This window comes from Camelus ferus, chromosome 6, assembly GCF_009834535.1.
Source record: "Camelus ferus isolate YT-003-E chromosome 6, BCGSAC_Cfer_1.0, whole genome shotgun sequence".
In the NCBI taxonomy this organism is placed as follows: Eukaryota; Metazoa; Chordata; class Mammalia; order Artiodactyla; family Camelidae; genus Camelus; species Camelus ferus.
This window is the reverse complement of record NC_045701.1, coordinates 29,501,797-29,514,396: the sequence shown is the minus strand read 5'-3', so window position 1 is coordinate 29,514,396 and position 12,600 is coordinate 29,501,797. Positions and strand designations below refer to the sequence as shown.

The window sequence follows — 12,600 nt, the reverse complement described above, 5'->3', positions numbered from 1 at the left end:
AAAAGGGGATGGAAAGGGCTTTGGGACAGGCAACATATGTAGCAGCCAATTTCAGAAGAGATTTCAAGAACAGTGGATGATCATGGGTAACAAATTTGAAGAATGAGTAAGATAAAGACTAAAAAGTGATTATTGTATGTGATACTTTTATATGTAGACGATTGAGTGCTGAATCCCTGGTGACCTCTGTAAAAGGATTTTCTGGAGGAAGCTAGTTTGTTTTGGCTTAGTCAATAAATGGAACGTATAAGTTAAAATAAACTTATCTGTGAAGTGTTTGAGAGAGAAATAGAAAATCAGAAGGAATTCTCCCCATGCTGTCCTTGACAGATTTTATTTTTGAAGGAGAGATTCTGTGTGTAAGAGATGAAGAGAAATGAAAAATTGGGGTGAGGGAAACAGGTTGATTGATGCTTCTAGATCTTTGGAGAGATCTAAAGCATACCTGGAGGTGCTGGCCTTGAAGAGCATTGAACAGTGTTTGGAGCACGCACTCTAAAGTCCTACAGTTCTTGATTCTAGTCCTGGCTTTGCCACTTTATTTTTCTGAGGCTCACTTTCTTCATTTGTGAAATAGGTATATTAAAACTGAACCTATCTTACAAAGTCATTACGAGGTTTGAAAGAGATAATGTACTTAACACAATTCCCTGAGTGTAGAAGACACTTAAGTGGTATCTGTGATCATTATAGTCAATTAGTAATTATTAATTATCATCACTACATTTACCAATATTTACACTCAGATATCCAATATTTTATTTTATTTTTAGTTTCTCATTAATCTACTTATTAAAAGTGCTCATGGACCAAAGATAATATCATGCCATGAACCAAGTATTTCAATTATTAACTCCTGTGCACCTGAGTTTCATAAAAATTTTAAAAGCCTATGTGATGGCCTATGTTCAAATACTTTTGTCCTGGTGATCTCTACAGGTTCAGTGAAGTAAGAGAATATCAATGGGCAAAGAAAGGTGCAGGTAAGAATGCACAGAATTAGTGTGAAAGTACCATTAACAGCGGGGTGACAGAGGAGATGACAAATATTTGGTGTGAGAACACTTAGGGCAATGGTCAGAAAAATGATCCAGAAATTTAAAGAAAAATAAATTTAAAAGAGATTTAGCTATGGGATGAAAAGTAAAGTAATTCTTTTTGGCTCTATCTGCAAAACTTTACAGTCGCATTTTTCTTCCTCAGCTATCACCTGAGGAATAAATATATACAATATTTAATAAATATATACAATAAATTTATTGCTAACCATATTTCTTCCAAATGCTTCATTTTTCTCCTCTCAGTATCTAGTTTTATTAGCAAGATGAATAGAGAATCTATGTCTGTGCCAGTGATACTTATTCTTTTTAATATTTATCCTCAGGTCATTTGAAAAGCAGCTCTTCTGCCCCAGTCAATGGGTGAACTAAATGACTCCATGGTCACTGAGTTTGTATTACTGGCCCTTTCTTGTTCTTGGGAAAAAAAACTTTTTCTCACTTTGATATGTTCGTTCCTGTATTTAGGGGTCATCTTGGGAAACCTTTTAATTTTGTTTTTGATAATATTTGATTCTCACTTACATTGTCCTATGTACTTCCTGCTAGCCAATCTGTCCCTCATTGATGTGGGCCTTTCCTCTACCACAGTCCCCTAGATAATCACAGACCTTTTAAACGAATACAAAGTAATCTCTTTCCAAAACTGTATGACACAGATATGCTTCATCCACATCGTGGGAGGACTGGAGATGGTGTTACTCATAGCCATGGCATTTGACAGGTGCACGGCAATATGTAAGCCTCTTCACTACTTGAACATCATGAACCCCAAAATATGTGTTTCATTTGTAATCACTGGCTGGGTAATTGGGGTGATCCATGCCATGTCTCAGTTTTTATTTGTTATAAACTTGCCATTCTGTGGGCCTAACAAAGTGGACAGCTTTTATTGTGACTTTCCTAAGATCATAAAACTTGCATGCACAGATGGGGCCAAGCTGGAGTTTATTGTTACTGCCAACAGTGGCTTCATGAGCATGGGCACCTTCATCCTGCTAATCCTCTCCTATTCCTTCATTTTGGTCAGTGTCTGGAAACGTTCTTCAGGAGACTTATCCAAGGCATTTGTCACTTTGTCATCTCACATGACTGTGGTTTTTTTGTTTTTCACTCCATGCATGTTTCTCTATGTCTGGCCTTCTCCTCCACCGTCACTTGATAAAAATCTGTTCATTGTTGACTTTGCTATTACACCTGTCTTGAATCCTGCCATCTATACATTAAGGAACAAGGACATAAAGGTAGCAATAAAAAGATTGCAAAAAAAGATATCTTATTCCAGATTTTGTTGATCACATCTTTTTTTGAAGCTTTAAAATGGTACATTCAGCTGACCCATCTCTATGTAGGCACCTCAAATTTAACATATCCAGGAAAAACTCATCATTTGCCATCCTAAACCTGCTACTACTTTATCTGCAGAGTATAAGACCATTTACTATTACCAACATGGGAAATGTAAATACGTCACACTAAGAATTGATATTCTTACAGAGAACAGCCATGGTCTGGCAAATAACATTTTAATTTTAAATTCTGGATTATATTTCAAATAAAAGGATATAATAACATTGTTTCTGTTATTCATAAAATTTAAAAATAACCTGTAAATTTGTTGTGATGAATATCAAGTATTATTACATTGAATGTTATTCATGTAGGCCCAATCGCTTTACTTATTATTTAAAGGAGACAAAAATCTGAATATAAGTAGTTTATTTGGAAAGGTTTCCTAGAAGACACTGGTTCAGAAGGGGCCAAGGAGGACAGATGCCAGGGAAGGGTATACTAATTTGTATCTTACTACTACAGACAACTGGAGGGGCAATCTTGCTGTGACCCTGTAAGAAACTGTATAGATTCTATGACTTAACAGTGGTCCCACTTGAGAAGCGAGGAAGCTGTGTATTTCTGTATTGGTGTAACTCCGAGGCATTAACTCCGTGGAAGTTTTCAGGCTACTCCACATAGTGGGTTGAACACTTTTGATTTCCAAAAAAAAGTCCTCAGGCAGAAGTCTCTGGAACTTATGGTATAGAACAATCTACGTTCTTGGGAATATTAAGCGCAGAGGGACACGTGTGAGACACCAAGAGCATCAGATACACTCCACATATTCCCATGTTTAGATGCATTCATGCTCCATGTAAGTTCACTCCATCATTCATTCTTTAAACATAGCAGTGTAAACAGTAAAAGTATTAATGGGCCCTGTCACTGTACATGTGCCAAGGATGATATTAATCATCTTTTTTATGTTTTTTATTTTTATTGAAATATAGTTATTTATAATATTATATTAGACCTCTGCACACTTTTCAGGTATACAGCATAATGATTTGTGCAGATTATACTCCATTATAGGTTATTACAAGTTAATGGCTATAATTCCTTGTGCTATACAGTACATCCTTCTTGCTTATGTATTTTACACATAGTAGTTTATATCTGATATCCATAATCCTCCTCCTTCACAACCCATTCTAGATCCCCCTCACATTTATCCAGCACTTCAGTTTTTTTAGATCACTTGCCCAGATCCATATCTTTCTCCCTGAGCAGCCTGAGTCCATGATTATCATGCTCCTGTCTATTAATTTCTGCAATTGCCCATTCTAGTTATTGTCAGTCACTGTTGATGTAAGTGTAGCAGCAACTCTATTTCTTCATGGTAATGAAGATTAATTATCCCTTGCATGATAGAAACTTGTTTCTTTGATGATCTACAAATACAAGGAAATCAAAATGACCAGGGAATTACTTAAACTGTAGGTTTATTGGGATGCTTACTCTGTCCCAAGAAGCAGCATTCTCCCCACCCAGCAGAGGTCAAAGCTGTAGGTCCAGAAAATTCAAGTTGTCCAAAGAAGTGATGGCGAATGGGGCCACTCTCACCACCTACCCTTGGTTTCCAAACATATACATCCTAGGACGCAATATCTTATAATGTCCATGGGCTCAAAGTATATGTCACATGTTAAAGCACAAAGTGTCATCCTCAAACTGGTACTAACTTGCACCTTTAAAGAGCTACTCCCATGTTCTATCAGCTGACAGCTTGTTTATCAAAGCACCAGTGGATCACTTGACTGTGTGCTCATTTGTACTTCGTTTGCTGTAAAGATATTCCTTTGTCCTAAGCAATGTTATGAAGGGCATTAGGAATTCTATGTGTTTTTGGATCATCTAATGGCCAAGGTACTGCTGTAAGAATGCTCAAAGCCATACTTGGAAAACACATTACCACAGAAAGAACAATTTGCTGTTCTTTCAGCATAGAAGAGATCGAATGTAAATAACTTGCCAAGTTACTAAATGCCACAATGGATGAAACCATGTCAAGCATCCATGTGTGACTCTGAAAGGTCAAACATTTAGCAATGGCTGTGGCTGTAACTGCCTTAGTGAGATGAGACCATGCAGAAAGAACCCATAGAAAGACTTCATTCTCTCCCTTTATAATTATTTCATTCATAGGCCCATTATACAATAAAAAACTCTCAGAAAGACTTCATCTTTGCCATTTATAATTTCTTCATTCATGGGCCTTTGTGCTAGCACTGGAGTGCCTGATTCAGGTTATCAGCTCTGGGGTTTTTTGTTTGTTTGTTTTAAAAATAAGCCCTGCCCTGAGAGGAAACTAGTTAACCAGAACCTAACCTACTGAAGTATTATCTGAGCCTAACTGACCTGGGCAAGGATAATATCTAACTCCACAGCCCACTCTAGCCATTTAATCTTATCTAAGGGAGGAGAAAAAGACTGAGAAACACTGTGAAGACTGCAATCCAGAGACACAGGGTCACTGAAAGACAAAGACCAAACATAGGACAATAGAACACTTCCCCTTCGCCCATACCTCACCACCACTTTACCAAAAGCCTATTTACAGCAGTTTCTTTTACCCAGTGCATCATATCTACTACATCAAAGAAAAATTACAAGGCATACCAAAGGCAAAAACCACAATTTTAAGAAGCAGAGAAAGCTTTAGAACTGGATGTGACAGGGATGTCAGAATTATTACGCTGGGACTTAAAATAACAATGATTAATATGCTAAGGGCTCTAATGGATAAAGGAGATAGTATGCAAGAACAGATGAGCATTATAAGCAGAGAGAGGGAAAGCCTAAGAATAAAAAAGAAATGATAGAGATTTAAAATACTGTAATAGAAATGAAGAATGCTTTTAATGGGTTTATCAATAGACTGAACACAGAAGAGGAAAGAATCTCTGAGCTAGATAATGTATCAATAGAATCCTCAAAAACCTAAAAGCAAAGAGAACAAAGAATGAAAGAAAAAACAGAACAGACCATCCAAGGACTGTGGGACAACTAAAAAAGGTATAACATACATGTAATGGGAATACCAGAAGAAGAGAGGAAGGAACAGAAGAAATGTTTCAAAAAGTAATGACTGAGAATTTCCTCAAAATTAATGTCAGACACTTAATTCCAGATCCAGGAAGCTCACAGAATACCAAGTAGGATGAACACCAAAAATTTGTTTCAATAGACCTGCCACAAAAGACATCTTAAAAGAAGTTCTTTAGAGAAAAGAAAAATAATGTAGGTCAGAAACTCTGATCTACATAAACAAAAGAAGAGCATAGAAAAAGAAATGAGTGAAGATAAAATAAAAACTTTTATTTTCCTTATTCTTTATTGATCTAACAGATAAGTTTGTTTAAAATAATGATAGCAACAATGTAGTCAATTGAATATGTTTATGCTTGCTTATGTATGCTTACATATAAGTAAAATCAATGACAGCAATGATAGAAGGAGTGGGAGGAAGGAATTAGGATTTTTTGTTATTATAAAGTATTCACACTACCCATGAAGTGGTATAGTATTATTTGAAAGTAGACTTAGATTAGTTGTAAATGTATATTGCAAACTCTAGATTAACAACCAAAAAAAAAAGTAAAAATGTATAAATGATACACTAAGAAAGAAGAGCAAACAGAATCATAGAAGATGGTTGATTAAAACTACAGAAGGCAGAAAAAGGGTGGAAGATAAAAGTAAAAACAAAGAACAAGGGCAAAAAACAGAAAACCATAACAAATGTGATAGATATTAGTCCATTATGTAAACAATCACTTTGAAAGTTAATAGTCTAAATGTATCAATTAAAAGGCAGAGATTGTCAAAGTGGATCAAAAACCACAATCCAACTATATGTTGCCTATAAGAAATCCACTTTAAATATTAAGACACATATAGATTAAAAGTAAATGGATGGAGAAAAATATACCACATTAACACGTATCAAAGGAATGCAGGTGGGGAGGGTATAGCTCAGTGGTAGAGTGTGTGCTTAGCATACCTGAGGTCCTGGGTTCAATCCCCAGTACCTCCATTAAGTAAATAAATAAACCTAATTTCCTACTCGTCCCACAAAAAAAAAAACACACACACACAACAAAGGAAAGAAGAAGTAGCTATATCAATTTCAGACAGAGCAGACTTCAAAGTAAGGAAAGTTATCAGGGATAAAGAAGGGCATTACATAATGATAAAGGGGTTCATTCCCCCAAGATTTCATAACAATTTTTTAAAAATGTGCAACTAAAAACAGCATCAAACTGCATGAGACAAAAACAGAAATGCAAGGAGAAACGGATGAATCTACTATGATAGTTGGAGACTTCAATTCCCCTCTCTTAGAAATGGACAGATCCAGCTGACAGAAAATCAGTAAGGATAGAAATGAACTCAACAACATCAATCAAGCGGATATAATTGACATCTGTAGACTACCTCATCCAACAACCATAGAATATGAAATTCTTCTTAAGCTTACATGGAGCTTCACCAAGACAGACCACAATTTGGGCCATAACACATAACCTGGCAAATTTTAAATAACAGAAATCTTACAGTGTCTGCTTTCAGACCATAAGGAATGAAACTAAAACTCAGTAACAGAACAATAACTGAAAAATCCCCAAGTACATGGATATTTAAAAAAATACACTTCTAAATAACACATAGGTCAAAGAATAAATCTCAAGAGAAACTTTTAAAAATATTTTAAACAAAATGAAAATAAAAACACAACTTATCAAATTTTTATGAAATACAGTGAAAGTAGTGCTTAAGGGAAATTTATAGCATTAAATGATTATATTAGAAAGATCTAAAATCTAAGTTTCTACCTTAGGAAACTGAAAAAAGAGAAGCAAGTCGAACCTAACACAAGCAGAAGAAAAGAAATAATAAATATTAGAGCAGAAATCAATGAAATTGTAAACAGGAAATCAATAGAGAAAAATCAATGAAACCAAAAGCTGGCTCTTTAAGAGCCTGTCAATAAAATGAAGCCTCTTGCAAAGCTAAATAAGAAAAGGAGAGTACACAAATCACTAATATCAAAAATTTAAAACAGGATATCACTACAGATTCATGGATGTTAAAAGAATAATAAATATTCTTTATGCCCACAAATTTGATACCCTAGATAAAACGTACCAATTCCATGAAAGACACAATCTGTCAAACTCACACAAGAAGAAATAGATAATCTGAGTAGGCCTATATCTATTAAAAAAATTGAATCAATAATTAATAACCTCCCAAAACAAAAATCTCCAGGCTATATGATTCAACAATTCCACTTACAGGTATTTATCCAGAGGAAAAATCACTAATTAGAAAAGATACATGCAACCCAGTGTTCACTGCAACATTATTTACAATAGCCAAGATATGGAAGCAACCCGAGTGCCCATCAACAGAGGAATGGATAAAGAAGATACATAATGGAATACTACACAGCCATTTGCAACATGGATGGACCTTGAGGGTATTATGCTAAGTTCAATAAGAAAGACAGAGAAGGACAAATACCTTATGATTTCACTCATATGTGGAATATAAAAAACAAATAATAAGTAAATGAACAAACCAAACAAAACATAAACCTAGATACAGAGAACAAAGTAGTGGTTATCAAAAGGGAAGAGTCAGTGGGGAGGACAAAATGGGTAACAGGGATTAACTTTATGGTAACAGATGAAAACTAAAATTTTGGTGGCAATCACGTTGTGGGGTATACAAAATTAGAAATATAATTTGTACACATGAAACATGTGATGTTATAAACAACTGTTTCCTCAATTAAAAATTAGAATATATATTATTAAAATTTTTAAAACAAAGCTTTTTTTACAGTTTTATGGAAAAATAGTTGACATACATCACTAAGTGTACAGCAGGATGGTTTGATTTTCATATATTGTGAGATGACTACCACAATAGGTTTAGTTAACGTCCATCATCTCATACAGATACAATAAAAAGAAAAGAAAAATAGTTTTTCCTTGTGATGAGAACTCTCAGGATTTACTCTCTTGAAAACTTTTCTATATAACACACAGTTGTTAACTATAGTCATAATGTTATATGTTACATCCCTAATACTTATTGATCTTCTAACTGGAAGTTTGTGCCTTTTAACCACCTTCCTCCAATTCCTCCTCCTCCCACTCCTCCCACCTCTGGTAACTGCAAAGCTGATCTCTTTTGTTATTAATTTGGTGTTTTCTTTTTTTTTTTTTTTTCATTCCATGTATAAGTGAGATTATACAATAGTTGTCTTCTCTGACTTACTTCACTTATATAATTTCTTTAAGGTCCATCCATGTTGTTTAAAATGGTAAGATTTCCTTGTTTTTCATGACTGAATAATCCTCTATTATATATACTTACACTTTGGTACCTCCAGGGGATTGGTTCCAGGATTCTCCAATAGATAACAAAATTCAAGGATACTCAAGCCCCTTATACAAAACGCTGTATATAGTATTTGCATACAACTTTTGCACATCCTTCCATATACTTTAAATCTCCCAGATTTAGATCTTCTAGATTACTGATAAAAACTAATAGAATGTGTATGCTTTTGTAAATAGATGCCAGCATGTGGCAAACTGAAGTTTTGTTACATAGAACTTTCTGAAATTTTTTTCAATAATTTTGATCTGTGGTTGGTTAAATCATCAGATGTGGAACCGCAGATATGAAGGGACATCTGTATGTACCACAATTGCTTTATTCATTCATTCATCAGTGGACACTTAAGTTGTTTTCATATCTCGGCTATTATAAAAAATGCTGCTGTAAACTTGGAGGTGCAGATATCTTTTTGAACTATTGTTTTTGTGTCCTTTGATTGGTTGTATTTCCCAAAATGAAATTTATGGACTGTATGATAGTTGTAGTTTTAACTTTTTGAGGAAATTCCATGATGTTTTTCATAAGGGCTGTACCAATTTAAATTCCCACAAGCACTGCAGATGGGTTCACTTTTCCCCACATCAATGACAGAGCTTGTATTTCATGTCTTTTTGATGATAACCATTCTGACAGGCATGAGGTGATATCTTTGTTGTTTTGATTTGCATTTCCCTGATGATTAGTGATGTTGACCAACTTTTCACGTGTCTGTTGGCTGTCTATATGTCAATTAATAGGTAAAAATTGTTGAATGGGAATGAATCAAGAATGTTTATGGGAATAACCCCCTTCATAAAGCCTCTTGCTTGTTTCTGGGAAAAAATATTGATACATGGGGCTCATTCTCTCCCACTCCATGAATGAGAGCATCAGCAAGAACTGTGAGTGACTTCTCACCCTTCCCCACCTCAGAAACTCTATAATCAGCTCGTGGTTCTACATTTTCTCCTTTAAATGGTGCTTATTTCTCACCCACCCAGCACATTATCTCTCCCAATATACAGGCGATATTATACATCTTCTTTCTTTTCCAATTTCTCATCACCAAGTAACTCTTCTGATATTCTTTCTCTTGGGAAAATTAGCATGACTTGTAGAACCTGGTACCCAGGAGAAATTAATAAAAACCAGGGATCTCAGAAGTACCAATGGGTCACCAATACCTAGTGCTCTTAATTAACTGTATTCTCACCGGGAAGGAACTTACATATTTTTGTCCTGGACATGATTACACTATAAAGAAGAAATCAAAATCATTAAGTTTCTACAAATGCTGCTGCACAACCTAGAAGAGAAGAGGTAGGTCATAAAAATGCCCCTTATGTTGAGCAATTATCCCAGGCATCTCTCTCTCCTTATATTTCTCTTCCACTTTGTCTTTATTTCCCTCTGTCTCCAGTTATTCCAGTCCTTTGGGTACCATTCTTGCTGTTTTAATTACCAAAGTATATTATGCCTGAAGATGGAGATACTCCTGAAAGCACTGACATTTATAATGTCTCTCTTTGGTAAGTTAGTATCTCAAGGATCTTGTCTGTCTCACAACTTTCTTCATTACCTTACATGACACTTCATATTTCCTGTTGTGGGGACCAAATATGTCTGTGTCTTGCCCATTCCATTCCCACCCATTCTCCTAACAGATTACACCAATGGAAGTGATTCTCTGCCCTCATGTATAGAATGCTGGGGGCAATCAGTTCTCTCCTCTTGGGATATTTAATAAAGCATTTGATGATATGAACCAATGACTGGGTCCAGAATTAAAGGGAGAATAATAAAAATGAACATGGTGTCCACTGATTCTGAAAAGGACCTCTATAACAAGTGAGCTAAGGTGGTTAAAAGTAGAGATTTTAAAAAATTAGTGAATATAGTACATCAGTTAACAGGACATTGGCAAAATGAGTTTTGAACAGCTTTGCTCCTTTGGGTTTTCAGTCTTAGGGTGGTTATAATTCCTCTTGGTCCTTAGAGGAGGGGGAATTTTCAATCACTACAGAAGACCTACATTCTTTCTGATTTTATGCATTACCTACTTGAAGAGTTTCCCATGTTCTGAATGTTAAAGCCAAAATATCCAGTGGGGATAGCAACCAACTCATGAGACTCTGCCTCTGGAGAATTTCTGATTCTTTAATATTTTCTAAGAAAACAAAAGAACTAACCATTTTTAACTGGTTTCAATATGCTCTTCCCTCATACTCTAAGCATGAACTCAATATTTCAGGATTAACTAACTAAATGTTAGAACCAATTCCTGATAAGCCTTGAACAGAAGATGGAATCCTCTTTAAACAGGTTAATCGGCACAACATGCACAGTTATGAGTAAGCCTGATTTTACCTCACGTTTTTAGCTTTTCTCTTTAGACATATTTCTTCAGTCAGTCTTATCTGTTTTAGAAAATATAAGGGAATATTAGAAATAATAAAATTCAGTTGGCACATTAAAGGGGTCACTTATATTAGTGCTTTCCTACTGTTTTCAGTGTATGTCTGTTCCAAATAAGACACACCAGGATTCTATAAAAATTTCGCAAATATTAATTTTTCTCTAAACAAGGAAGCATGTACATATCTGGTTCAAATTTGGCATAAAACACCCAAGTTTCCTTCATAGTACACCCAGTAATTGTCATCCACTGTCTAAGAAATGGTGGTTTAACAAGGGCTAATAAAACTATGAAACTTGTGCCAGAAAGAATAACAATATTCTACCTCTATCACATATATGCATACTTCACTCACTCCTTAATTATCAGCGTTCTTCTTTTTCCTTTTCTTGCCCTTCTTTCTCTCCTGTTGCTTTCCTTTCATTTCATTTTCATAATTTTTTATAACAAACACATGGCCAACAAAGCAAAATATAAAATACAGATGTTCAAGCTTTTTAATATTAAAATTACCTTAAGTGTCATTATCTAAAGTGATCTTCTTGAGATATTAACATATATACTTACATGTTTTGTAATGTTTACATATCAAGAGCATATCACGTAAGACACCTATTTGTAACCAATTTTTGCCGCTTAATAATTTAGCAGACATGTCAACAAATCCAAATTTGCATCATTTATAAGGGCCACATTCATTTTGGTATCAATCTTACCAATAGCCCCTTTCTGCATATCTTCTCACATCTCTTTTAAATGTACTTCTATCTTTTCACTTTAGATTAGATAATGAATAGATTCAAATATATGTTATAGATAAACATCCTCAAAATTTCTACTTATTTGTAGTAATAATGACAGATATTCTCTCTTAAATTGTTGGTAGCAATTTTAGTCGCCTTTAAATAGCATTTTTGCAGAACTAAGCTTCAAATATTTGAGGGCAAGCTGTCATGACCTTCATGGCTTGTAGTTTTTACATGCTTTTAGTGCATCATGACTAAATATTTTATTTCAGTGAAGAACACCAGTATTTCTGTTTCATGTTTGAATTGCCAGTCATTACTCCTAGAACAGAGCTCTCAAAATCTTTCTCAATTCTAAAGTAGTGAAAAGTCCTCTTTTTGAGTCTTCTGACACTCCATCTTTGGAGTTTGGAGTTCCCCCTTGATTTAAAGTGTATCTTAATTCTCCAAGTGATTGGCTGCAATCATAAATATTGGATTATCAGAGAAGTAAGGCTTTTCAACGTATGCTACCATCCCTCTTCAGTTCCACATTTGTTCCCTCATTGGTTGGTCATTATTCTATGTGTGATTCATGCATAAGATTTCCCAAGTGTAAAGTGAAAGAATAATCAGAGTGCATTCTCCTAAAGTGTGTGAACTAATGTGATTA

General features: G+C 34.9%; 2 protein-coding genes across 3 annotated transcripts in view; one reads left to right on the top strand and one right to left on the bottom strand.

Annotated features, from left to right (window-relative positions):
* Positions 1-12,600, bottom strand: part of LOC102505575 (olfactory receptor 11G2) — a 442,453-nt gene that overhangs the window by 342,245 nt on the left and 87,608 nt on the right. The gene's annotated exons all lie outside the window — the stretch shown is intronic.
* On the top strand, positions 1,418-2,353 carry LOC102512108 (olfactory receptor 4F15-like). Its single transcript, XM_014567468.2, is given in 1 exon segment — positions 1,418-2,353. A coding segment is annotated over 1 exon segment (936 nt).